The sequence below is a fragment of the Salvelinus alpinus genome, chromosome 1 (assembly GCF_045679555.1).
Source record: "Salvelinus alpinus chromosome 1, SLU_Salpinus.1, whole genome shotgun sequence".
NCBI lineage: Eukaryota > Metazoa > Chordata > Actinopteri > Salmoniformes > Salmonidae > Salvelinus > Salvelinus alpinus.
Genome location: NC_092086.1, coordinates 105958055 through 105980299, shown reverse-complemented (window position 1 = coordinate 105980299; position 22245 = coordinate 105958055). Strand labels below are relative to the sequence as shown.

The window sequence follows — 22245 nt, the reverse complement described above, 5'->3', positions numbered from 1 at the left end:
AGAATGTGTATAATAGAATAGACATCACGTGGATTTGCCACTTCAAGTCCAAATATATCATACTTTGACTAAAACGATTACTTTATTGACGTAAACCTCTAGTGAAGCTCTGGCCATTGTCTTAAATCTCTAAAAAGTACATTTCTACTGGTGTAGGTGGTTAAACCAGTGATTTAGTCCAGTGTTTCCACATTTCTATGAAATATGATCTGTAATTAATTACAATATGAGTGAAATAGTTTTCCTTACAAAATTAAGTATATTATTGTAATTAAGTACATTAAAAAGCAGCTTATTGTGAGGAAATAGCAAGCATTTAAAAAAAAGTGTTTCCCCCCTTAAAAATGTATTCTTTGGACACAATTACAATTATATGATGAGTCAACATCATTATTTGGGTATAAGTTAACAGATTATGAGCTTTTAAAAGTGCCATTTTCACTGGACAGTTACTTTAAACCCATCGTTTCCTCTTGTCGCCACTGGCTGAACAGGTACAGTAAGTGGTTGGCTGGGAAGGTGCTATCCCATCCCAAGGCATGTTCATCGTCCGGTTTGTTATTTTGTAAATATTGTAAAGTTGGGGCCAATATTTATTTATTCGATGATATATCAGTCTCCCTCGCTCCTCACTGCCACCGCGACGGCCTACCCTTCTCACAAAGGACTATATAGAGTTAAACTAATCATGACACAGGCTAAATGTTTAAAAATGTCAGTTGATAACAGCCAGGAATTTTTATAGTTTATTGGTCTTGAAGTCTGTGCTTAATAATGGGCACTTTAAAATATGTGCTACTGATCAGAGGCTGGGCTGTAGAGGTGTGTCTATTTCTCTCTCAGCTCTTTCTGAACTGTTCCTCCTCGAGTCGGAACCAGTCGCATGGCGTGAGCAGAGCACTTCACAGAGCGGACGCACAGGCAGCACAGAGAGAGGCACACGCAAATTATTTACTGAGCTAGAGGAGGACAGGAATGGTCGCTCTCCTCCGGCAGCATCATTTCGTTTTGAACATGGATTTGAGGACCAGAAGACACAGTGGAATGATTTTACAGCTCGCCGTCCTTCTCTGGTGTTCACATGGGGCAATTGGAAAAGGTGAGCACACGCAACAAGATTCCTGCAACTTAAGCGGGGAGGGATGGCGTGGCATTTGCTGTACTGGATTTATTAAGACAAGTTTTTTCTCTGCTTTCTATATAGTCTGAGTGATTTAATATAGTGGTTTATTTGTTACTTGTATTATGGGGATATAAACCTTTAGGCAACTTTTTGTTGACAAATTACCACAGTCAGCGGTGACATTATTGATGTGTATTCGTTTGGGCGTTGTAGTTAATGTGTTAAACCTCTTGCGCCGAGTGGTTGAATATGGTTTTCAGAATATTATTTGCCTGTCATGGATTAAACAGAGCTTTCCCTTTAGCCATGTGGATACCCGCCATGGATGATGATGTTCTGACTTGACAGAAATGCGCAGCAAGCCCATCCAGCGTGTCAAAAGGAAACATGCATTGAGCTGTCAGAGTTTGCAGTGCAGGGAATATCAGTATCATATATTTTTAGCAGCTGTTATTATTAGGTGATAACCCTGCGGTTAAGTGTAATGGTTATGGTATCAGTGCTTATCCCCGCAAATATGTATTTGCTACACCAAATGCGACAGGGTAAACAAATGATACAATTATGCACTTGAAGATACAGTATTATAAAGAGTAGCCTATTAGAAGCTTGGCCACTGCGTATATAGTCGATCATAGGTTGCATTAATCAACGTTCAAAAGGACAATGCATTTGTTATTTTCTTAATTTCCCACATACTGCGTAATCTCCTGAACAAGCTTATTTTCAACGGGGTCCCACGGAATGGTATGTGTGTGTATATATGTGTGTGTGTCTGTGTGTGTGTGTGTGAGAGAGAGAGACATAGAAATGGTCCAGTAAGCTAGTGCTTGTGTAAATTAACCCTCTGATTCTGATCATCAGTGTAGCCATGGTTGCGGCTTCGATTCTGAAGGTGCGTTTTGCAGGCAATCATAATGCATTACAGGACCAATGGACATAGGTTACAGCTGGCAAATGGCAAGAAAACATAATATTACAATTTCACAGATAATTTTAGATAACAGGTTGGGTAATGGAATGGTCTCTCAGTTACTGTAAATTTAGAGAAATAAATGTAAAACAAGTTTTAATTCAAAGTCATTTTGCATGCTGTGTCTACAGGCAACACCATGTGATCTCCCTGCAACTAACATGACACCTGTCTAGTTATGGTGTGTGTGTGTCTGTGCGTGTGTGTGTGTATGTGCGTGAGCGTGTGTGTGTGTGTACAACATGAAGAGAGAGACAGAAGTGTATATATAGAGAGAGCCAGAGAGGAAGAGACTGAAAGAGAGAGCGAGAGGTAGAGAGAGAGAGGTAGAGAGAGAGAGTCGTAGAGGTAGAGAGAGGTAGAGAGAGAGAGTCGTAGAGAGAGGTAGAGAGAGAGTCGTAGAGGTAGAGAGGGGTAGAGAGAGAGAGTCGTAGAGGTAGAGAGAGGTAGAGAGAGACATTTTTATATATTTTTTATTGAACCTTTATTTAACTAGGCAAGTGAGTTAAGAACAAATTTGTATTTACAATGAAGGCCTCCCAAAAGACAAAAGGCCTCCTGTGGGGATGGGGGCTGGGATTAAAAATAAAAATAAATTAAATAAAATATAGGACAAAACACACATCACGACAAGAGAGACAACACAACGCTACATAAAGAGAGACCTAAGACAACAACATAGCATAGCAGCAACACATGACAACACAACATGGTAGCAACACAACATGACAACAAAATGGTAGCAACACAACATGGCAGCAGCACAATATGGTAGCAGCACAAGACATGGTACAAACATTATTGGGCACAGACAACAGCACAAAGGGCAAGAAGGTAGAGACAACAATACATCATGCAAAGCAGCCACAACTGTCAGTAAGAGTGTCCATGATTGAGTCTTTGAATGAATAAATTGAGATAAAACTGTCCAGTTTGAGTGTTTGTTGCAGCTCGTTCCAGTCGCTAGCTGCAGCGAACTGAAAAGACGAGTGACCTGCAGCTTTGATATGTGCTGAGAGAAGGACAGTGTACCGTCTAGCCATACTCCCAAGTACTTGTATGAGGTGACTACCTCAAGCTCTAAACCCTCAGAGGTAGTAATCACACCTGTGGGGAGAGGGGCATTCTTGTTACCAAACCACATGACCTTTGTTTTGGAGGTGTTCAGAACAAGGTTAAGGGCAGAAAAAGCTTGTTGGACACTAAGAAAGCTTTGTTGTAGAGTGTTTAACACAAAATCCAGGGAGGGGCCAGCTGAGTATAAGAATGTATCATCTGCATATAAATGGATGAGAGAGCTTCCTACTGCCTGAGCTATGTTGTTGATGTAAATTGAGAAGAGCGTGGGGCCTAGGATCGAGCCTTGAGGTACACCCTTGGTGACAGGTAGTGGCTGAGATGGCAGATGTTCTGACATTATACACTGTGCTCTTTGAGAGAGGTAGTTAGCAAACCAGGCCAAAGTCCCATCAGAGACATCAATACTCCTTAGCCGGCCCACAAGAATGAAATGGTCTACCGTATCAAAAGCTTTGGGCAAGTCAATAAAAATAGCAGCACAACATTGCTTAGAATCAAGGGCAATGGTGACATCACTGAGGACCTTTTAGAGAGTCATAGAGGTAGAGAGAGGTAGAGGTAGAGAGAGAGACAGAGAGGAAGAGACAGAGAGGAAGAGACAGAGGTAGAGTGAGAGAGAGTCAGAGAGGTAGAGAGAAAGAGATAAAGAGACAGAGGGAGAGAGAGAAAGATGAAGGGAGAGAGAGAGAGCGAGAGAGACAGAGGGAGAGAGAGAGAGAGAGCGAGAGACATGGATGGAGAGAGAGAGAGACATAGAGATAGAGCCAGAGGTAGAGAGAGAGAAAGAGAGAGACATGGTGGTAGAGAGAGAGAGAGAGAAAGAGAAACATAGATATAGAGGTAGAGAGAGGGAGGTATAGAGGAGATGGACCCACTGGTTTCCCTCTAGGTTACATAGAGCTGGTAGTCCCATCCACCAAACTACCAGGTGTGAAACAGGGAATAGACTTAGGGGGTATGTTAATTTGGTATACAGCAGACCTAACTCACTCTATTAAATTGATCAAAGCAGGAACGTTTTACATTTGGCTAGAAATTCAAAAGGAAATGATCTCAACAGAGAAAAATGTCATCCTGCGTGCTACCTATATCCCCCCCACTAGAATCCCCATACTTTAATGAAGACAGCTTCCCCATCCTGGAGGGGGAAATCAATCATTTCCAGGCCCAGGGACATGTACTAGTCTGTGGCTACCTACATACCAGAACTGGACAAGAACCTGACACCCTCAGCACACATTCTGTCACCTACCTGGAGGTGACAGAATTCCCTCCCCTATATGCCCCCCTAACTATGACAATATAAGCAACAAAACAGGTAACAATTCCTGCAGCTATGTCACATGCTGCGTATGTACAGTCGTGGCCAAAAGTTTTGAGAATGACACAAATATAAATTTTCACAAAGTCTGCTGCCTCAGTGTCTTTAGATATTTTTGTCAGATGTTACTATGGAATACTGAAGTATAATTACAAGCATTTCATAAGTGTCAAAGGCTTTTATTGACAATTACATGAAGTTGATGCAAAGAGTCAATATTTGCAGTGTTGACCCTTATTTTTCAAGACCTCTGCAATCCGCCCTGGCATGCTGTCAATTAACTTCTGGGCCACATCCTGACTGATGGCAGCCCATTCTTGCATAATCAATGCTTGGAGTTTGTCAGAATTTGTGGGGTTTTGTTTGTCCACCCGCCTCTTGAGGATTGACCACAAGTTCTGAATGGAATTAAGGTCTGGAGAGTTTCCTGGCCATGGACTCAAAATATCGATGTTTTGTTCCCCGAGCAACTTAGTTATCACTTTTGCCTTATGGCAAGGTGCTCCATCATGCTGGAAAAGGCATTGTTTGTCACCAAACAGTTCCTGGATGGTTGGGAGAAGTTGCTCTCGGAGGATGTGTTGGTACCATTCTTTATTCATGGCGGTGTTCTTAGGCAAAATTGTGAGTGAGCACACTCCCTTGGCTGAGAAGCAACCCCACACATGAATGGTCTCAGGATGCTTTACTGTTGGCATGGCACAGGACTGATGGTAGCGCTCACTTTGTCTTCTCCGGACAAGCTTTTTTCCGGATGCCCCAAACAATCGGAAAGGGGATTCATCAGAGAAGATGACTTTACCCCAGTCGTCAGCAATCCAATCCCTGTACCTTTTGCAGAATATCAGTCTGTCCCTGATGTTTTTCCTGGAGAGAAGTGGCTTCTTTGCTGCCTTTCTTGACACCAGGCCATCCTCCAAAAGTCTTCGCATCACTGTGCATGCAGATGCACTCACACCTGCCTGCTGCCATTCCTGAGCAAGCTCTGTACTGGTGGTGCCCCGATCCTGCAGTTGAATCAACTTTAGGAGACGGTCCTGTCGCTTGCTGGACTTTCATGGGCGCCCTGAAGCCTTCTTCACAACAATTGAACTGCTCTCCTTGAAGTTCTTGATGATCCTATAAATGGTTGATTTAGGTGCAATCTTACTGGCAGCAATATCCTTGCCTGTGACGCCCTTTTTTTGCAAAGCAATGATGACGGCATGTGTTTCCTTGCAGGTAACCATGGTTGACAGAGGAAGAACAATGATTCCAAGCACCACCCTCCTTTTGAAGCTTCCAGTCTGTTATTCGAACTCAATCAGCATGACAGAGTGATCTCCAGCCTTATCCTCGTCAACACTCACACCTGTGTTAACGAGAGAATCACTGACATGATGTCAGCTGGTCCTTTTGTGGCAGGGCTGAAATGCAGTGGAAATGTTTTTTTGGGGATTCAGATCATTTGCATGGCAAAGAGGGACTTTGCAATTAATTGCAGTTCATCTGATCACTCTTCATAACATTCTGGAGTATATGCAAATTGACATCATTTAAACTGAGGCAGCAGACTTTGTGAAAATTCTTTGTGAAAATTAATTCTCAAAGCTTTTGGCCACGACTGTACATAGTCCATGGTAGGCTTTGAGTGGACTCCTACTATAGCTCATCTCTTGGCAGTAGTACTGTAGACTACTTTATCACTGACCTCAACCCATAGTCTCTCAGAGCGTTCACAGTCAGCCCAATGACACCCTTATCAGATCACAGCAAAATCACAGTCTCCTTGAACAGAGCAATTCTCAATCATGAGGCATCAAAGCCAAAGGAACTGAATAATATTAAGAAATGCTATAGATGGAAGGAAAGCAGTGTGGAAACCTACCAAAAAACAATTAGGCAACAACAAATGTAATCCCTTTTAGACAACTTCCTGGACAAAACGTTGTAATAGTGAAGGTGTAAACTTGGCAGTAGAAAACCTAAACATTATATTTGACCGCTCAGCTTCCCTAGCTAATCTAAACATTTCAAACAGAAAACCGAAGAAAATTAACAACAATGACAAATGGTTTGATGAAGAATGCAAAAGCCTAAGAAAGAAATGATGAAACCTATCCAACCAAAAACTTGAAGACCCAGAACGCCTTCACTATGGTGAATTACTAAAACAATACAGAAATGCACTACGGAAAAAGAAGGAACAGCACGTCAGAAATCAGCTCAATGTAATTGAAGAATCCATAGACTCTAACTACTTCTGGGAACATTGGAAAACACCAAACAAACAACAACACCAAGAGTTATCTATCCAAAACAGAATTGTATGGGTAAACCACTTCTCCAATCTTTTTTGGCCCTATAACAAAGTTCAAACAGCAAAAACATATACATGATCAAATACAAATCTTAGAATCATCTATTAAAGAATACCAGAACCCACTGGATTCTCCAATTACATTGAATGAACTACAGGACAAAATACAAACCCTCCAACCCAAAAATGCATGTGGTGTTGATGGTATCATCAATGAAATTATAAAATATGCAGACCACAAATTCCAATTGGCTATACTTAAACACTTTAACATCATCCTTAGCTCTGGGATCGTCCCCAATATTTGGAACCAAGGACTGATCACCCAAATCCACAGAAGTGGAGACAAATTTGAATCAAAAACCTACCGTGGGATATGCTTCAACAGCAACCTTGGGAAAATCCTCTGCATTATCATTAACAGCAGACTCATACATTTCCTCAGTGAAAACAATGTACTGAGCAAATGTCAAATTGGCTTTTTACTAAATTACCATACGACAGACCATGTATTCACCCTGCACACCCTAACTGACAAACACACAAACCAAAACAAAGGCAAAGTAACGCTCGTCGGAAGGATGAGACCAAGGTGCAGTGTGGTACGTGTTCATGCTTCTTTATTAAAACCGAACACCAAACAAAACAACAAAAGAACAACGAACGTCACGTCTTGAAGGCTACACAGAGTTAACAAAAAACAACATTCCACAACCTAAAGTGGCAAAACAGGCTGCCTAAGTATGATTCCCAATCAGAGACAACAATAGACAGCTGTCCTTGATTGAGAACCATACCCGGCCAAAACATAGAATCACAAAACCTAGAAATAAAGAACATAGAATGCCCACCCAAATCACACCCTGAACAAACCAAATAGAGACATAAAAAGGCTCTCTAAGGTCAGGGCGTGATTGGCGAGGGCACTAGAACAGTCTTCAGCACCCGGCCTCACCCTACTAGAATCGGAAGTCAAATGTCTACTGTTTGCTGATGATCTGGTGCTTCTGTCCACAACCAAGGAGGGCCTACAGCAGCACCTAGATCCTCTGCACAGATTCTGTCAGACCAGGGCCCTGACAATAAATCTCAGTAAGACAATAATAATGGTGTTCCAAAAAAGGTCCAGTTGCCAGGACCACAAATACAAATTCCATCTAGACACCGTTGCCCAAGAGCACACAAAAAACGATACATACCTTGGCCTAAACATTAGTGCCACAGGTAAATTCCACAAAGCTGTGAACGAGCTGAGAGACAAGGCAAGAAGGGCCTTCTATGCCATAAAAAGGAACATATAATTCGACATACCAATTAGGATCTGGCTAAAAATACTTGAATCAGTTATAAAACCCATTGCCCTTTAAGGTTGTGAGGTCTGGGGTCCGCTTATCAACCAAGAATTCACAAAATGGGACAAACACCAAATTGAGACTCTGCATGCAGAATTCTGCAAAGATATCCACCATGTACAATGTGAAACACCAAATAATGCATGCAGAGCAGATACCTGCTAATTATCAAAATCCAGAAAAGAGCGGTTAAATTCTACAACCACCTAAAAGGAAGCGATTCCCAAACCTTCCATAAATAAGCCATACCCTACAGAGAAATTAACCTGGAGAAGAGTCCCCTAAGCATGCTGGTACTGGGGCTCTGTTCACAAACACAAACAGACCCCACAGAGCCCCAGGACAGCAACACAATTAGACCCAACCAAATCACAAGAAAACAAAAAGATAATTACTTGACACATTGGGAAGAATTGCAAACTAGAATGCTACTTGGCCCTAAACAGAGAGTACACAGTGGCAGAATACCTGACCACTGTCACTGACCCAAACTTAAGAAAAGCTTTGACTATGTACAGACTCAGTGAGCATAGCCTTGCTATTGAGAAAGGCTGCCATAGGCAGACCTGGCTCTCATGAGATGACAGGCTTTGTGCGCACTGTGCACAAAAATAAGTGGAAACTGAGCTGCACTTCCTAATCTCCTGCCAAATCTATGACCATATTAGAGACACATATTTCCCCCAGATTACACAGATCCACAAAGAATTCGAAAATAAACCAAATGTTTGTAAACTCCCATATCTATTGGGTGAAATACCACAGTGTGCCATCACAGCAACAAGATTTGTGACCTGTTGCCAAAAGAAAAGGGCAACCAGTGAGAGCAAACACCATTGTAAATACAACCCATATTTTGTAGTATTTGCACATAATATGACATTTGAAATATCTTTATTCTTTTGGAACATTTGTGAGTGTAATGTTTACTGTTAATTTTGATTGTTTATTTCACTTTTGTTTATTATCTACTTCACTTGGTTTTGCAATGTTAACATATGTTTCTCATGTCAAAAAAGCCCTTAAATTGAATTGAAATTGATTTGAATTGAGAGAGAGAGTGAGATATAGAGGTAAAGCGAGAGAGAGACATAGAGAGAGAGAGACAGAGGTAGAGAGAGAGAGATGAGAGAGAAAGAAAGATACAGAGGTAGAGAGAGAAAAAGAGACAGAGGTAGAACGAGAGAGAGAGAAAGAAAGAAAGAAAGATACAGAGGTAGAGAGAGAAAAAGAGACAGAGGTAGAAAGAGAGAGAGAGAGAGAGAGAGAGAGAGAGAGAGAGAGAGAGAGAGAGAGAGAGAGAGAGAGAGAGAGAGAGAGAGAGAGAGAGAGAGAGAGAGAGAGAGAGAGAGAGAGAGAGAGAGAGAGAGAAAGAAATATACAGAGGTAGAGAGAGAAAGAGAGAGAGGGAGAGAGACATAAAAGTGGAAAGAGAGAGATATAGAGGTAGAGAGCTACAGATAAGCAGTGAGAGAGAGAGAGCAAGAGAGAGAGACAGAGGTAGGGAGAGAGAGAGCGAGAGAGAGAGACATAGAGGTAGAGAGAGAGAGAGAGAGAGAGGAGGTAGAGAGAGCTACAGATAAGCATTGAGAGAGAGAAGGGTATGGTGGTTGGTAATTAGATACATATGTATTGTAATTGGAGCAGATGGCTGTACATTTTGCAAGCCCCTGGCCCTCCACTCCTCCACTGCTTTACTGCTTGCAGGGGTGGACTGGGACCAGAAATCAGCCCTGGCATTTATAACATCGGCCCATTTTTTTATTGATGCCCGAAATGCCAGATGGCCAGTCCGCCCCTGGCTGTTTGCCACTCTGAGTGCATCCCTGAGTCAGAGTCCTTTGCATCCCAAAAGGCACCCTATTCCCTATATAGTGTGCACTACTTTTGACCAGGGCTCATAGGACTCCGGTCAAGAGTAATGCACTATATAGGGAACAGGGTGCCATTCGGGGATACGGTTAGAGCCACAGTGTCACAGACCCTGCCTGATTCTCTCTATATAGACACACACACACGCACGCGCCCACACACAGACACACAGACACACACACACACAGACACACACACACACAGACACAGACACAGACACAGACACAGACACAGACACAGACACAGACACAGACACAGACACAGACACAGACACAGACACAGACACAGACACAGACACAGATAGACACACACAGACACACACACACAAACACACACACACACACACACACAAACAAAGGAGAGCCACACACTCTAGGAGCTCAGATGCAAACATTTAATGTCCAACGTTTCGACAGCCAAGCTGTCTTCATCAGGGTTTAATGACAGCAAACCAAAGGATATATATTTTAAAATCTGCAGATGCTGCCTAGCTGACTTTGAGTTGTTTTTCGCCCAGAGATGCAAACATTTTTGTTTTTACTTGATGTGATTGCAATAGAAAATGATAATCTTTCCATACTTTGATTTAAGCCTATTAAGAAGTCAAACCTCAATTAAATAACTGCATTTTTCTACTCTAACACGGCAGTATATCTTTCCTCCTTTCACATCATGCTTGGCTGGTGCTGTTCACTGTATTCCAAGACTGTCACGTTCTGACCTTAGTTCTTTTGTTATTTCTTTGTTTTAGTATGGTCAGGGCGTGAGTTGGGTGGGTTATCTATGTTTGTTTTTCTATGTTGGGTTTTTCGTTTGGCCTGATATGGTTCGCAATCAGAGGCAGGTGTTAGTCGTTGTCTCTGATTGGGAACCATATTTAGGGAGCCTGTTTTCTATTGTGTTTTGTGGGTGGTTGTTTTCTGTGTCTGTATGTTCCACACGGAACTGTTTCGGTTTTCGTTCATTCACTTTATTGTTTTGTATTTCAGTGTTCAGTTTGATCCATTAAATATTCATCATGAACACTTACCACGCTGCGCTTTGGTCCTCCTCTCTTTCTCCCAACGAAGATCGTTACAAAGACAGTATGACCAAGCTGCTTCAGTCCATCTGTATCTTTGGAGAACAGGACTTGATATTTGATTTGTTGGCCAGTTAGCAGCATGTATAATCAAACAACTTGCTGACTCATCATACACTAACTGCTTGTCTGAGTAGTCAGTTTAGTACTTTTCATGAGAGGGTCTGCCTGCCCTCCAATGTCAGGTTAAGGTCCGGTGTGGCTCCGTTGGTAAGAGTATGGTGCCGGTAATGCCAAGATTGTGGGTTAATTTCTCGTAGGGATCGTAGGGGGGTACTGTACAGTATACTGTGTATTGTATAAAGATTAGAGTATCCCTGAATTATTCCAAGGCTATCCTCTTACCGGTTGAGGGTCTGTGAGCATCAGCCTTAATCAGAGCTACGCAGCGCTTTGGTCCAACTCTCAAGACGAGAGAGAGAGAGAGGCAGCCACCGTAGTCACTGTAGCCGGGTGAAGAACCTTAGTAGTTCTCAGCTGGAGACCTACAGTCGACTGTTTATAGATCGCTCCTAGTGACTCATTTTAACTTGTTTTTTATGTGTATACACAGAGTCCTTTACAGTCATCACACAGCTACGTGAATTGCTTCTTTTTCATACGGAATGAAAATTGAATTAGGTTGATGCACAAATTCAGTTGGGTATTTGAATATGACCCAGTGTATATGTCTTTCCATGACATAGACTGACCAGGTGAATCCAGGTGAAAGATATGATCCCTTATTGATGTCACTTGTTAAATCAAATCAAATCAAACTTTATTTATCACATGCGCCGAATACAACGTGTAGACCTTACCGTGAAATGCTTACTTCCAAGCCCTTAACCAACAGCGCAGTTCAAGAAAGAGTTAAGAAAATATTTACCAAAGAAACTAAAGTAAAAAATAATAAAAAGTAACACATAATAATAACAATAACGAGGCTATATACAGGGGGTACCGATACGATATACCCGAGTCAATGTGCCGGGCTACAGGTTAGTCAAGGTCATTTGTACATGTAAGTAGGGGTGAAGTGACTATGCACAGTTAATAAACAGTGAGTATTAACAGTGTACAAAACAAATGGGGGTGGGTATTAATGTAAATAGTCTGGTGGCCATTTGATGAGTTGTCCAGCAGTCTTATGGCTTGGGGGTAGAAGCTGTTAAGGAGCCTTTTGGTCCTAAACTTGGCACTCCGGTACCGCTTGCCGTGCAGTAGCAGAGAAAACAGTCTATGACTTGGGTGACTGGAGTCTCTGAAAAATGTTTGGGCTTTCCTTCTAGTATATAGGTCCTGGATGGCAGGACGCTTGGCCCGAGTGAGGTACTGGGCCGAACACACTACCCTCTGTAGCGCCTTACTGTGCAGTACTGTGCAGATGCTGTGCAGGGGGACCCATGCCAAATCTTTTCAGTCTCCTGAGGGGGAAAAGGTGTTGTTGTGCCCTCTTAAGGACTGTCTTGGTGTGTTTGGACCATAGTAGTTTGTTGATGATGTGGACACCAAGGAACTTGAAGCTCTCGACCTGCTCCACTACAGCCCCGTCGATGTTAATGGGGGCCTGTTCGGCCCACCTTTGCCTGCAGTCCACGATCAGCTCCTTTGTCTTGCTCACTATGGTGGTTTGCTTGAAACATGTAGGTATTACAGACTCGATCAGGGAGAGGTTAATTGAATTATCTTATGTTTCACCGAGTCGTGGCTGAACGACGACTCGGATAATATAGAGCTGACGGGATTTTCCATTTCCATTATCCGAGTCGTTCAGCCACGACTCGGTGAAACATAAGATAATAAAAAAATGTATGTCCCGTTGGTAGGATAATCTTGATTGTAGTCATCGATTTTATTTTCCAATGGTTGCTCGTTGGCCAATAGAACGGATGGCAGTGGGGGATTACTCGCTCGCCTACGAATTCTCAGAAGGCAGCCCGACTTCCGCCCCCTTTTTCTTTGTATTTTCTTCATGCAAATGACGGGGATTTGGGCCTGTTCCCGAGAAAGCAGTATACAGTATCCTTCGCGTCGGACTCGTTAAAGGAAAAAGCTTCTTCCAGTTTGAGGTGAGTAATCGCTGTTCTGATGTCCAGAAGTTATTTTCGGTCAGCAACATAACTTATAAATTAAGTAAAAAAATAAGTTACAAAAAAAAAAATAAACCTAACAAAATAGCAGTTGATTAGGAGCACGTAAAACGTCAGCCATCCCCTCCGGCGCAATTCTACTTCAATCAGTGTAGATGAAGGGGAGGAGACAGGTTGAAGAAGGATTTTTAAGCCTTGATACAATTGAGACATGGATTGTGTATGTGTTCCATTTAGAGGGTGAATGGGAAAGACGAAATATTTGAGTGCCTTTGAATGGGGTATGGTAGTAGGTGCCAGGCGCAACAGTTAGTGTCTATAACTGCAACACTGCTGGGTTTTTCATGCACAACAGTTTCCCGTGTGAATCAAGTATGGTTCACAATCCATAGGACATTCAGCCAACTTGACACAACTGTGGGAAGCATTGAAGTCAACATGGGCCAGCATCCCTGTGGAATGCTTTTGACAAATTGTAGTCCATGCCCCAAAGAACTGAGTCTCTCTCTCTCTCTCTCTCTCGCTCTCGCTCTCGCTCTCGCTCTCGCTCTCGCTCTCGCTCTCTCTGTACTAGGCATATTACCAGTCCTCTCAGGGCTTTTATCTTCTCTCACAGCTGATCTGGAGTCAGTGGAGCACTCCTTCTAATCATGGCCTAATGGCAGATAACACCATGACACCTCAGTCCCCTACCCTGGGTGTGTACACAGATAGTGAGTCACACTCACACTAGTCTTGCTAGAATGATGGCGCCTTAAGGATGCGTCCCAAATGACACCCTATTCCTTATGTAGTGCACTACTTTTGACCAGAGCCCTAATCCTTGTGTAGTGCACTACTTTTGACCAGAGCCCTATTCCTTATGTAGTACACTACTTTAGACAGGAGCCCTATTCCTTATGTAGTGCACTACTTTTGACCAGAGCCCTATTCCTTATGTAGTGCACTACTTATGACCAGGGCCCAAAGAGACACAGCAGCTGTGGGTAGAGACTACACTCACACTGACAATATGCAGTATTCTCCTATAAGTCATTACTGTGTGATTTCAGTAGGCTTTTTAGTAAGACTATACAGAATCAAATAAAGTTGACTAGCTGGGGCAGGAGAGAACAGTGGAAAGAGATGACCTCTTTGGCTGTGAGTCAGCTGTATGTGTCCCAAAGGTGTTTAGGAACAAGCAGACAGTTTGGCTGGTGATTGAGGCTGTGGGGAAACTTTTTATGCCTCTAAATTAGACTTTGTCCACATCCCAAATGCTACTCTATCCTCTATATAATGCGGCACTTTTGCCCATACACTCTTAGAAAAAAGGGTAAAAAAAACAACAAACGTTTTGGTTCCATGTAGAACCCTCTGTGGAAAGGGTTCTTCATGGAACCCAAAAAGGTTCTACCTGCAACCAAAATAGTTCTTCAAAATGTTCTCCTATGGGGACAGCCAAAGAACCCTTTTAGATTCCAGATAGCACCTTTTTCTCTAAGAGTGTAGGGCTCTGGGCAACAATATGGAGTAGGGTTCAATTTGGATCCTTAGACTTCAGAGTCAGAGAATGACCTCCCTCCTCCACTATTCCCACAGACAATAAGATTAATAATCAAGTAAAAAAAATGTGCCTGGGTTGGAAATGATGTATATTTGGCCAGTAAACCGATTGACCGGGTGCTTCAGTGCTTCATATGCAGCACACAGCTCCCTGCCTCTTCGGAATGTATTACTTTTCAATGAGCTGGTTGTTTGTTTTGTGAAGAACATAAACCAGTGAATAAAATCAATTTGGTGCAACTGTCTGTGTGGCGTAGGTATTTCCCTGCAAAGCCCACTGTCCATCATGATTCATGAGACGGGTGGCGTCTCACGGAGGCTGAATGAGGGAAGGGGAAAGCAGATAGCGAGCAGAGGATAAATCACCCTCATATTTCTTCTTTACTGTCATTTATGAAATGTGTGTTGGGGAAGTCGAGCCATGAATGAGATCTTATGAAGTCAAGGTTATACAAAGGTAGCGGCGGGTAGCGCTGGTCGTATTTAAAAAAAACTATATTTACTGTGTGAACTTGAGTCTGGCTCTGGCAGTTATGAATCTAGATTTATTAATCCAGAGAGCAGTATTTAAGTAGGAAATTGACAGAAAACGGCAGTTCATCTAACTTTGGTTCTGACCCAGGCCATTCTGTATTAGCTCAAGGCCAAATTCTTCAAAAGCCTGGCACCCTCAAAATGGACGCATTCATCACACAGCCCTGTCATCATCGTAGATGAGTTGGTACTGGACCAAAAATCTGTCATGTTGGTTCTCTTGATAGGTTGCCCAAATGTTCTCTCAGCCTCTTTTAGCTTCAGTCCTACTTTGCTGTAATAACTAGAATAGTCAACCTTGCTGCTACAGATTAGGCTGCAGTTGTTTAACATTCATACAGTCATCATTCACAACAACACCTGCTTTTATTTCTCAATATGCAATATTATTTTCAATTTCGCCTCATGTATGTCAGGTCAAATCACAGCTGTGACATTCAACAGGTTACGCATCTCAAACGGCACCCTATTCCCTATTTAGTGCACTATTTTGGACCAGGGACAGGGCTCTGGTCAAAAATAGTTCACTGAAGGGTACAAGGTGCCATTTTGGACGCTTACAAGGAAATAGCACAGGTGTGCTACCATTCAGCCGTTGGCTACCATTCAGCCGTTGGTTACCATTCAGCCGTTGGCTACCATTCAGCCGTTGGTTACCATTCAGCCGTTGGCTACCATTCAGCCATTGGCTACCATTCAGCCATTGGCTACCATTCAGCCGTTGGTTACCATTCAGCCGTTGGTTACCATTCAGCCGTTGGTTACCATTCAGCCGTTGGTTACCATTCAGCCGTTGGTTACCATTCAGCCATTGGCTACCATTCAGACGTTGGTTACCATTCAGCCGTTGGTTACCATTCAGCCGTTGGCTACCATTCAGCCGTTGGTTACCATTCAGCCGTTGGTTACCATTCAGCCGTTGGTTACCATTCAGCCGTTGGTTACCATTCAGCCGTTGGTTACCATTCAGCCGTTGGCTACCATACAGCCGTTGGCTACCATTCAGACGTTGGTTACCATTCAGCCGTTGGCTTCCATTCAGCCGTTGGCTACCATTCAGCCGTTGGTTACCATTCAGCCGTTGGCTACCATTCAGCCGTTGGTTACCATTCAGCCGTTGGCTACCATTCAGACGTTGGTTACCATTCAGCCGTTGGCTACCATACAGCCGTTTGCTACCATTCAGCCGTTGGTTACCATTCAGCCGTTGGCTACCATTCAGCCGTTGGTTACCATTCAGCCGTTGGCTACCATTCAGCCGTTGGTTACCATTCAGCCGTTGGCTACCATTCAGCCGTTGGTTACCATTCAGCCGTTGGCTACCATTCAGCCGTTGGTTACCATTCAGCCGTTGGCTACCATTCAGCCGTTGGTTACCATTCAGCCGTTGGCTACCATTCAGCCGTTGGCTACCATTCAGCCGTTGACTACCATTCAGCCGTTGGTTACCATTCAGCCGTTGGCTACCATTCAGCCGATGGTAACCATTCAGCCGTTGGCTACCATTCAGCCGTTGGCTACCATTCAGCCGTTGGTTACCATTCAGCCGTTGGCTACCATTCAGCCGTTGGCTACCATTCAGCCGTTGGTTACCATTCAGCCGTTGGCTACCATTCAGCCGTTGGCTACCATTCAGCCGTTGGTTACCATTCAGCCGTTGGCTACCATTCAGCTGTTGGCTACCATTCAGCCGTTGGCTACCATGCAGCCGTTGGCCACCATTCAGCCGTTGGCCACCATTCAGCCGTTGGCTACCATTCAGCCGTTGGTTACCATTCAGACGTTGGCTACCATTCAGCCGTTGGCTACCATTCAGACGTTGGCTACCATTCAGCCGTTGGTTACCATTCAGCCGTTGGCTACCATTCAGCCGTTGGCTACCATTCAGCCGTTGGTTACCATTCAGACGTTGGCTACCATTCAGACGTTGGCTACCATTCAGCCGTTGGCTACCATTTAGCCGTTGGTTACCATTCAACCGTTGGCTACCATTCAGCCGTTGGCTACCATTCAACCGTTGGATACCATTCAGCCGTTGGCTACCATTCAGCCGTTGGTTACCATTCAGCCGTTGGTTACCATTCAGCCGTTGGTTACCATTCAGCCATTGGTTACCATTCAGCCATTGGCTACCATTCAGACGTTGGTTACCATTCAGCCGTTGGTTACCATTCAGCCGTTGGCTACCATTCAGCCGTTGGTTACCATTCAGCCGTTGGTTACCATTCAGCCGTTGGTTACCATTCAGCCGTTGGTTACCATTCAGCCGTTGGCTACCATTCAGCCGTTGGCTCCCATTCAGACGTTGGTTACCATTCAGCCGTTGGCCTCCATTCAGCCGTTGGTTACCATTCAGACGTTGGTTACCATTCAGCCGTTGGTTACCATTCAGCCGTTGGCTACCATTCAGCCGTTGGTTACCATTCAGCCGTTGGTTACCATTCAGCCGTTGGTTACCATTCAGCCGTTGGTTACCATTCAGCCGTTGGTTACCATTCAGCCGTTGGCTACCATACAGCCGTTGGCTACCATTCAGACGTTGGTTACCATTCAGCCGTTGGCTTCCATTCAGCCGTTGGCTACCATTCAGCCGTTGGTTACCATTCAGCCGTTGGCTACCATTCAGCCGTTGGTTACCATTCAGCCGTTGGCTACCATTCAGACGTTGGTTACCATTCAGACGTTGGCTACCATACAGCCGTTTGCTACCATTCAGCCGTTGGTTACCATTCAGCCGTTGGCTACCATTCAGCCGTTGGTTACCATTCAGCCGTTGGCTACCATTCAGCCGTTGGTTACCATTCAGCCGTTGGCTACCATTCAGCCGTTGGTTACCATTCAGCCGTTGGCTACCATTCAGCCGTTGGTTACCATTCAGCCGTTGGCTACCATTCAGCCGTTGGTTACCATTCAGCCGTTGGCTACCATTCAGCCGTTGGCTACCATTCAGCCGTTGACTACCATTCAGCCGTTGGTTACCATTCAGCCGTTGGCTACCATTCAGCCGATGGTAACCATTCAGCCGTTGGCTACCATTCAGCCGTTGGCTACCATTCAGCCGTTGGTTACCATTCAGCCGTTGGCTACCATTCAGCCGTTGGCTACCATTCAGCCGTTGGTTACCATTCAGCCGTTGGCTACCATTCAGCCGTTGGCTACCATTCAGCCGTTGGCTACCATTCAGCCGTTGGTTACCATTCAGCCGTTGGCTACCATTCAGCCGTTGGCTACCATTCAGCCGTTGGCTACCATGCAGCCGTTGGCCACCATTCAGCCGTTGGCCACCATTCAGCCGTTGGCTACCATTCAGCCGTTGGTTACCATTCAGACGTTGGCTACCATTCAGACGTTGGCTACCATTCAGCCGTTGGTTACCATTCAGCCGTTGGCTACCATTCAGCCGTTGGTAGTTGGAGGCCTGAGGTAGTTGGAGGCCTGAGGTAGTTGGAGCCTGAAGTAGTTGGAGCCTGAGGTAGTTGGAGCCTGAGGTAGTTGGAAGCATGAGGTAGCTGGGAGAGTCAGGTAGTTGGAGAGTGCGCTAGTTGGAAGTATGAGGTAGTTGGATGCATGAGGTAGTTGGAGAGAGAGGGCTAGTTGGAGACCTGCGGTAGTTGGAGCCTGAGGTAGTTGGAGCCTGAGGTAGTTGGAGCGTGAGGTAGTTGGAGCGTGAGGTAGTTGGAGCGTGAGGTAGTTTGAGCCTGCGGTAGTTGGAAGCATGAGGTAGTTGGACAGTGAGGTAGTTGGAGCGTTAGGTAGTTGGAGCGTGAGGTAGTAGTTGGAGAGTGAGGTAGTAGTTGGAGAGTGAGGTAGTAGTTGGAGAGTGAGGTAGTAGTTGGAGAGTGAGGTAGTGGGAGAGTGAGGATGTTGGTATTGGGATAATCGGTCAGAGGGGATGAGATGTTTCGATAATCGGTCAGAGGGGAGGAGATATTACGATAATCGGTTAGAGGGGAGGAGATATTACGATAATCGGTTAGAGGGGAGGAGATATTACGATAATCGGTTAGAGGGGAGGAGATATTATAAGAATCGGTCAGAGGGGAAGATATATTAGGAGAGTCGGTTACAGAGGAGGAGATATTAGGATAATCTTGTCTTGTTGACACCGTCCAACTCCCAGCTCTTCTGGGACATTCTGAGCTCTTCCATTTCACTCCCCAGTGGTTTCCCTTGGGTAGGCCAGTCAGAGAGGCTGACCCAGTGACAAATGTGGGTCAGAACTGAAGTAACCCTCTTCTTTCAGCTCTGTTCTCTTCTCTTCTCCCCTCTTCTACCCTCTTCTCCCCTCTTCTACCCTCCCCTCCTCTCTACCCTCCCCTCCCCTCCCCTCCTCTCTACCCTCCCCTCCCCTCCTCTCTACCCTCCCCTCCCCTCCTCTCTACCCTCCCCTCCCCTCCTCTCTACCCTCCCCTCCCCTCCCCTCCTCTCTACCCTCCCCTCCCCTCCCCTCCTCTCTACCCTCCCCTCCCCTCCTCTCTACCCTCCCCTCCCCTCCTCTCTACCCTCCCCTCCCCTCCTCTCTACCCTCCCCTCCCCTCCTCTCTACCCTCCCCTCCTCTCTACCCTCCCCTCCCCTCCTCTCTACCCTCCCCTCCCCTCCTCTCTACCCTCCCCTCCCCTGCTCTCAGCTGTTCAACTCTGAGTATTCTATACAGTATCTGAACACTCCAAGCCAAGCTATGCCACCGCTGGGTGGAGGGCAGGCACCTCAATATTTTATAAGTTAACTCAGGCTCACCAAAATACTTACTTTGTAAACATGACTGGGAGGGAGAGTTAGTCTGACCTTCTGAAGGGGTTTTCCATCGGCATCTTCATAAGCTCAAAGCTAAGCAGTGATCAAGGCTACAGATAGAAGCAGGGCGTTGGTTCAACAGAGACTCGGTTACCTCTCTGTCCCCTGACTACAAAGAAACCAGATGTAAGGGGAAGAGGGCTACAGTACTATACCAAGGGTAGATTGGTAGACCATCACCCATTGAATGACAGTCACCCACAAGCTTATTGGCAGGGTAGAAGCTTGTGTGTGTGCATGTGTGTGTGTGTTCAATGTGCATGTATGTGTATTCTTAGGTGTTTGTATTTGAGTGTAGTCTATAATTGAGTGTAGTCTATAATTGTATTACTACCTGCGTTCACTCCCAGAGATCCCCAAACCTCCTCAACACATGCCCTCTCCGTTCCCCATTAGCTGTGTGCTAGTACACCCGTACAGAGTGGAATAGCCATATGTCTATGGGAATAGCACAGCCAGGGGACCGGGTCTTCTAAAATAAATAATAATAATCACTTTTCTAGCTACGAGCATAATTACTCACTCCATTTTACTGCACGACCCAAGTGGCTCCTCCTTAGCAGTAGAATAATATGTATGCTTCCCAAATGGCACCCTGTTACCAACTATAGTGCACTCTTTTTGACAAGGGCCCATAGGGCTTTGGATAAAAGTAGTGCACTATATACAAAGAAAAGGGTGCCATTTAGGACCCCCATTATGATTTAATGGAGTACAGGCTGCAACTCTGACTGTCAGTCATATTTCACATATTATATTTTTCGACAAAGCCTAATTTAGTACTGCTAAAACAAGCTGTATTTACAACATGTGTGTGTATTGATGTTGCTGCTGAGTGCTGACTAACTCAGAGAAGATAGTCATCCGTTATGTGTGAAGGGGTCCAGAAGTGTAGCAGCAGCATCTGTCTGTCTGCGTCTCTGGTGATTATCAGTAAGTACACAGGCATATCTCAACACTGAAAAAACACACACACATTGACACGACGTAGTTACAACACATAAAGTAAAATGGATGACTGTAAAGTACATTAGCGACACTTAGAAAAAACACTTTAAAAAGTGTAGCTTGAGTGAATTATGACACCTCTAGGAAGAAGGGAAAGAAACGTGACAAATGTTGTTGGAAAGTAATGGCATTTTCCCCTTTACTGTACTGAACGTTCGGTTCCACACCTGATATGGAGTGTGCATTGACTGTTTCGTGTTATGAGGCTTGACTGTTGAAAGAGCACCTCATTGGCACACCTGGGTTCAAATAGTACTTGAAATCTTTCAAAAACATTGACCGTTTGGCTTCAGCCTGCCTGGAGTGTCAGGTGGGCGGGGTTTGGAGTGACACGTTTTAGGACTTTTTTATTGGTTCCGTTGCACCAGGCAAGCTCAAACAAGCACAGCTAGCATATAGTATTTGAAATGATGTGAAATAGTATTTGAACCCCGGTCTGCTAATTGTGTTTTTCTCCAACCCTGCAGAAGGATTTTGGTATCAGCCGTGGGGGAGAAAACACAGAGGGAATGTAATTATCATAGGAGGACTTTTTAAAACAGGAGTGCTTAGTATGTCTTGATGGATAGACTTACAGTATGCCTATCCCCTGGACCAGGGCTGGGTGGCGATAAATCAGTCACGTTTATGCCTATTGTGGAGAAAGTACACTATCCACCCACACACCATAGTCCTTTGGATGCTCCAGGCTTATGTAAAATTTAGGCCTTAGAGCTGTAGTTGGAGAAGTGAATGCATAGAACACGTCCATTTTACAGGTTTATCTTTCTGTTTTCTTCATGTCCAGGCCCGTCACAGAGGAGGAGAGGAGAGGACAGAATAGGAGAGGAGAGGACAGAATTGGAGAGGAGAGGACAGAATAAGTGAGGATAGGAGAGGACAAAATAGGAGAGGAGAGGACAGGAGAGGAGAGAATAGGAGAGGACAGGAGAGGAAAGAATAGGAGAGGACAGGAGAGGACAGAAAAGGAGAGGACACGAGAGGAGAGAATATTAGAGGACAGGAGAGGACAGAAAAGGAGAGGACAGGAGAGGACAGAATAGGTGAGGACAGGAGAGGACAGGATAAAAAACATCTTAGGGTCCGTCCCTAATGGCACCGTATTCTGTTTATAGTGCACTACATTTGACCCGGGCCTAGTGCATTATAGGGAACAGGGTGTCATTTGGGACAAATCCTTAGTCTCGTTT

General features: G+C 44.6%; 1 protein-coding gene across 1 annotated transcript in view; it reads left to right on the top strand.

Annotated features, from left to right (window-relative positions):
* The first annotated feature begins 852 nt into the window (after positions 1 to 852).
* cntnap3 (contactin associated protein family member 3) overlaps positions 853 to 22245 on the top strand; it is a 189142-nt gene continuing 167749 nt past the window's right edge. The window contains exon 1 of the mRNA XM_071374431.1: positions 853 to 1099. Within this exon, the coding sequence (XP_071230532.1) occupies positions 976 to 1099 (124 nt within the window). The 5' untranslated portion in view covers positions 853 to 975. The remainder of the gene's footprint in view (positions 1100 to 22245) is intronic.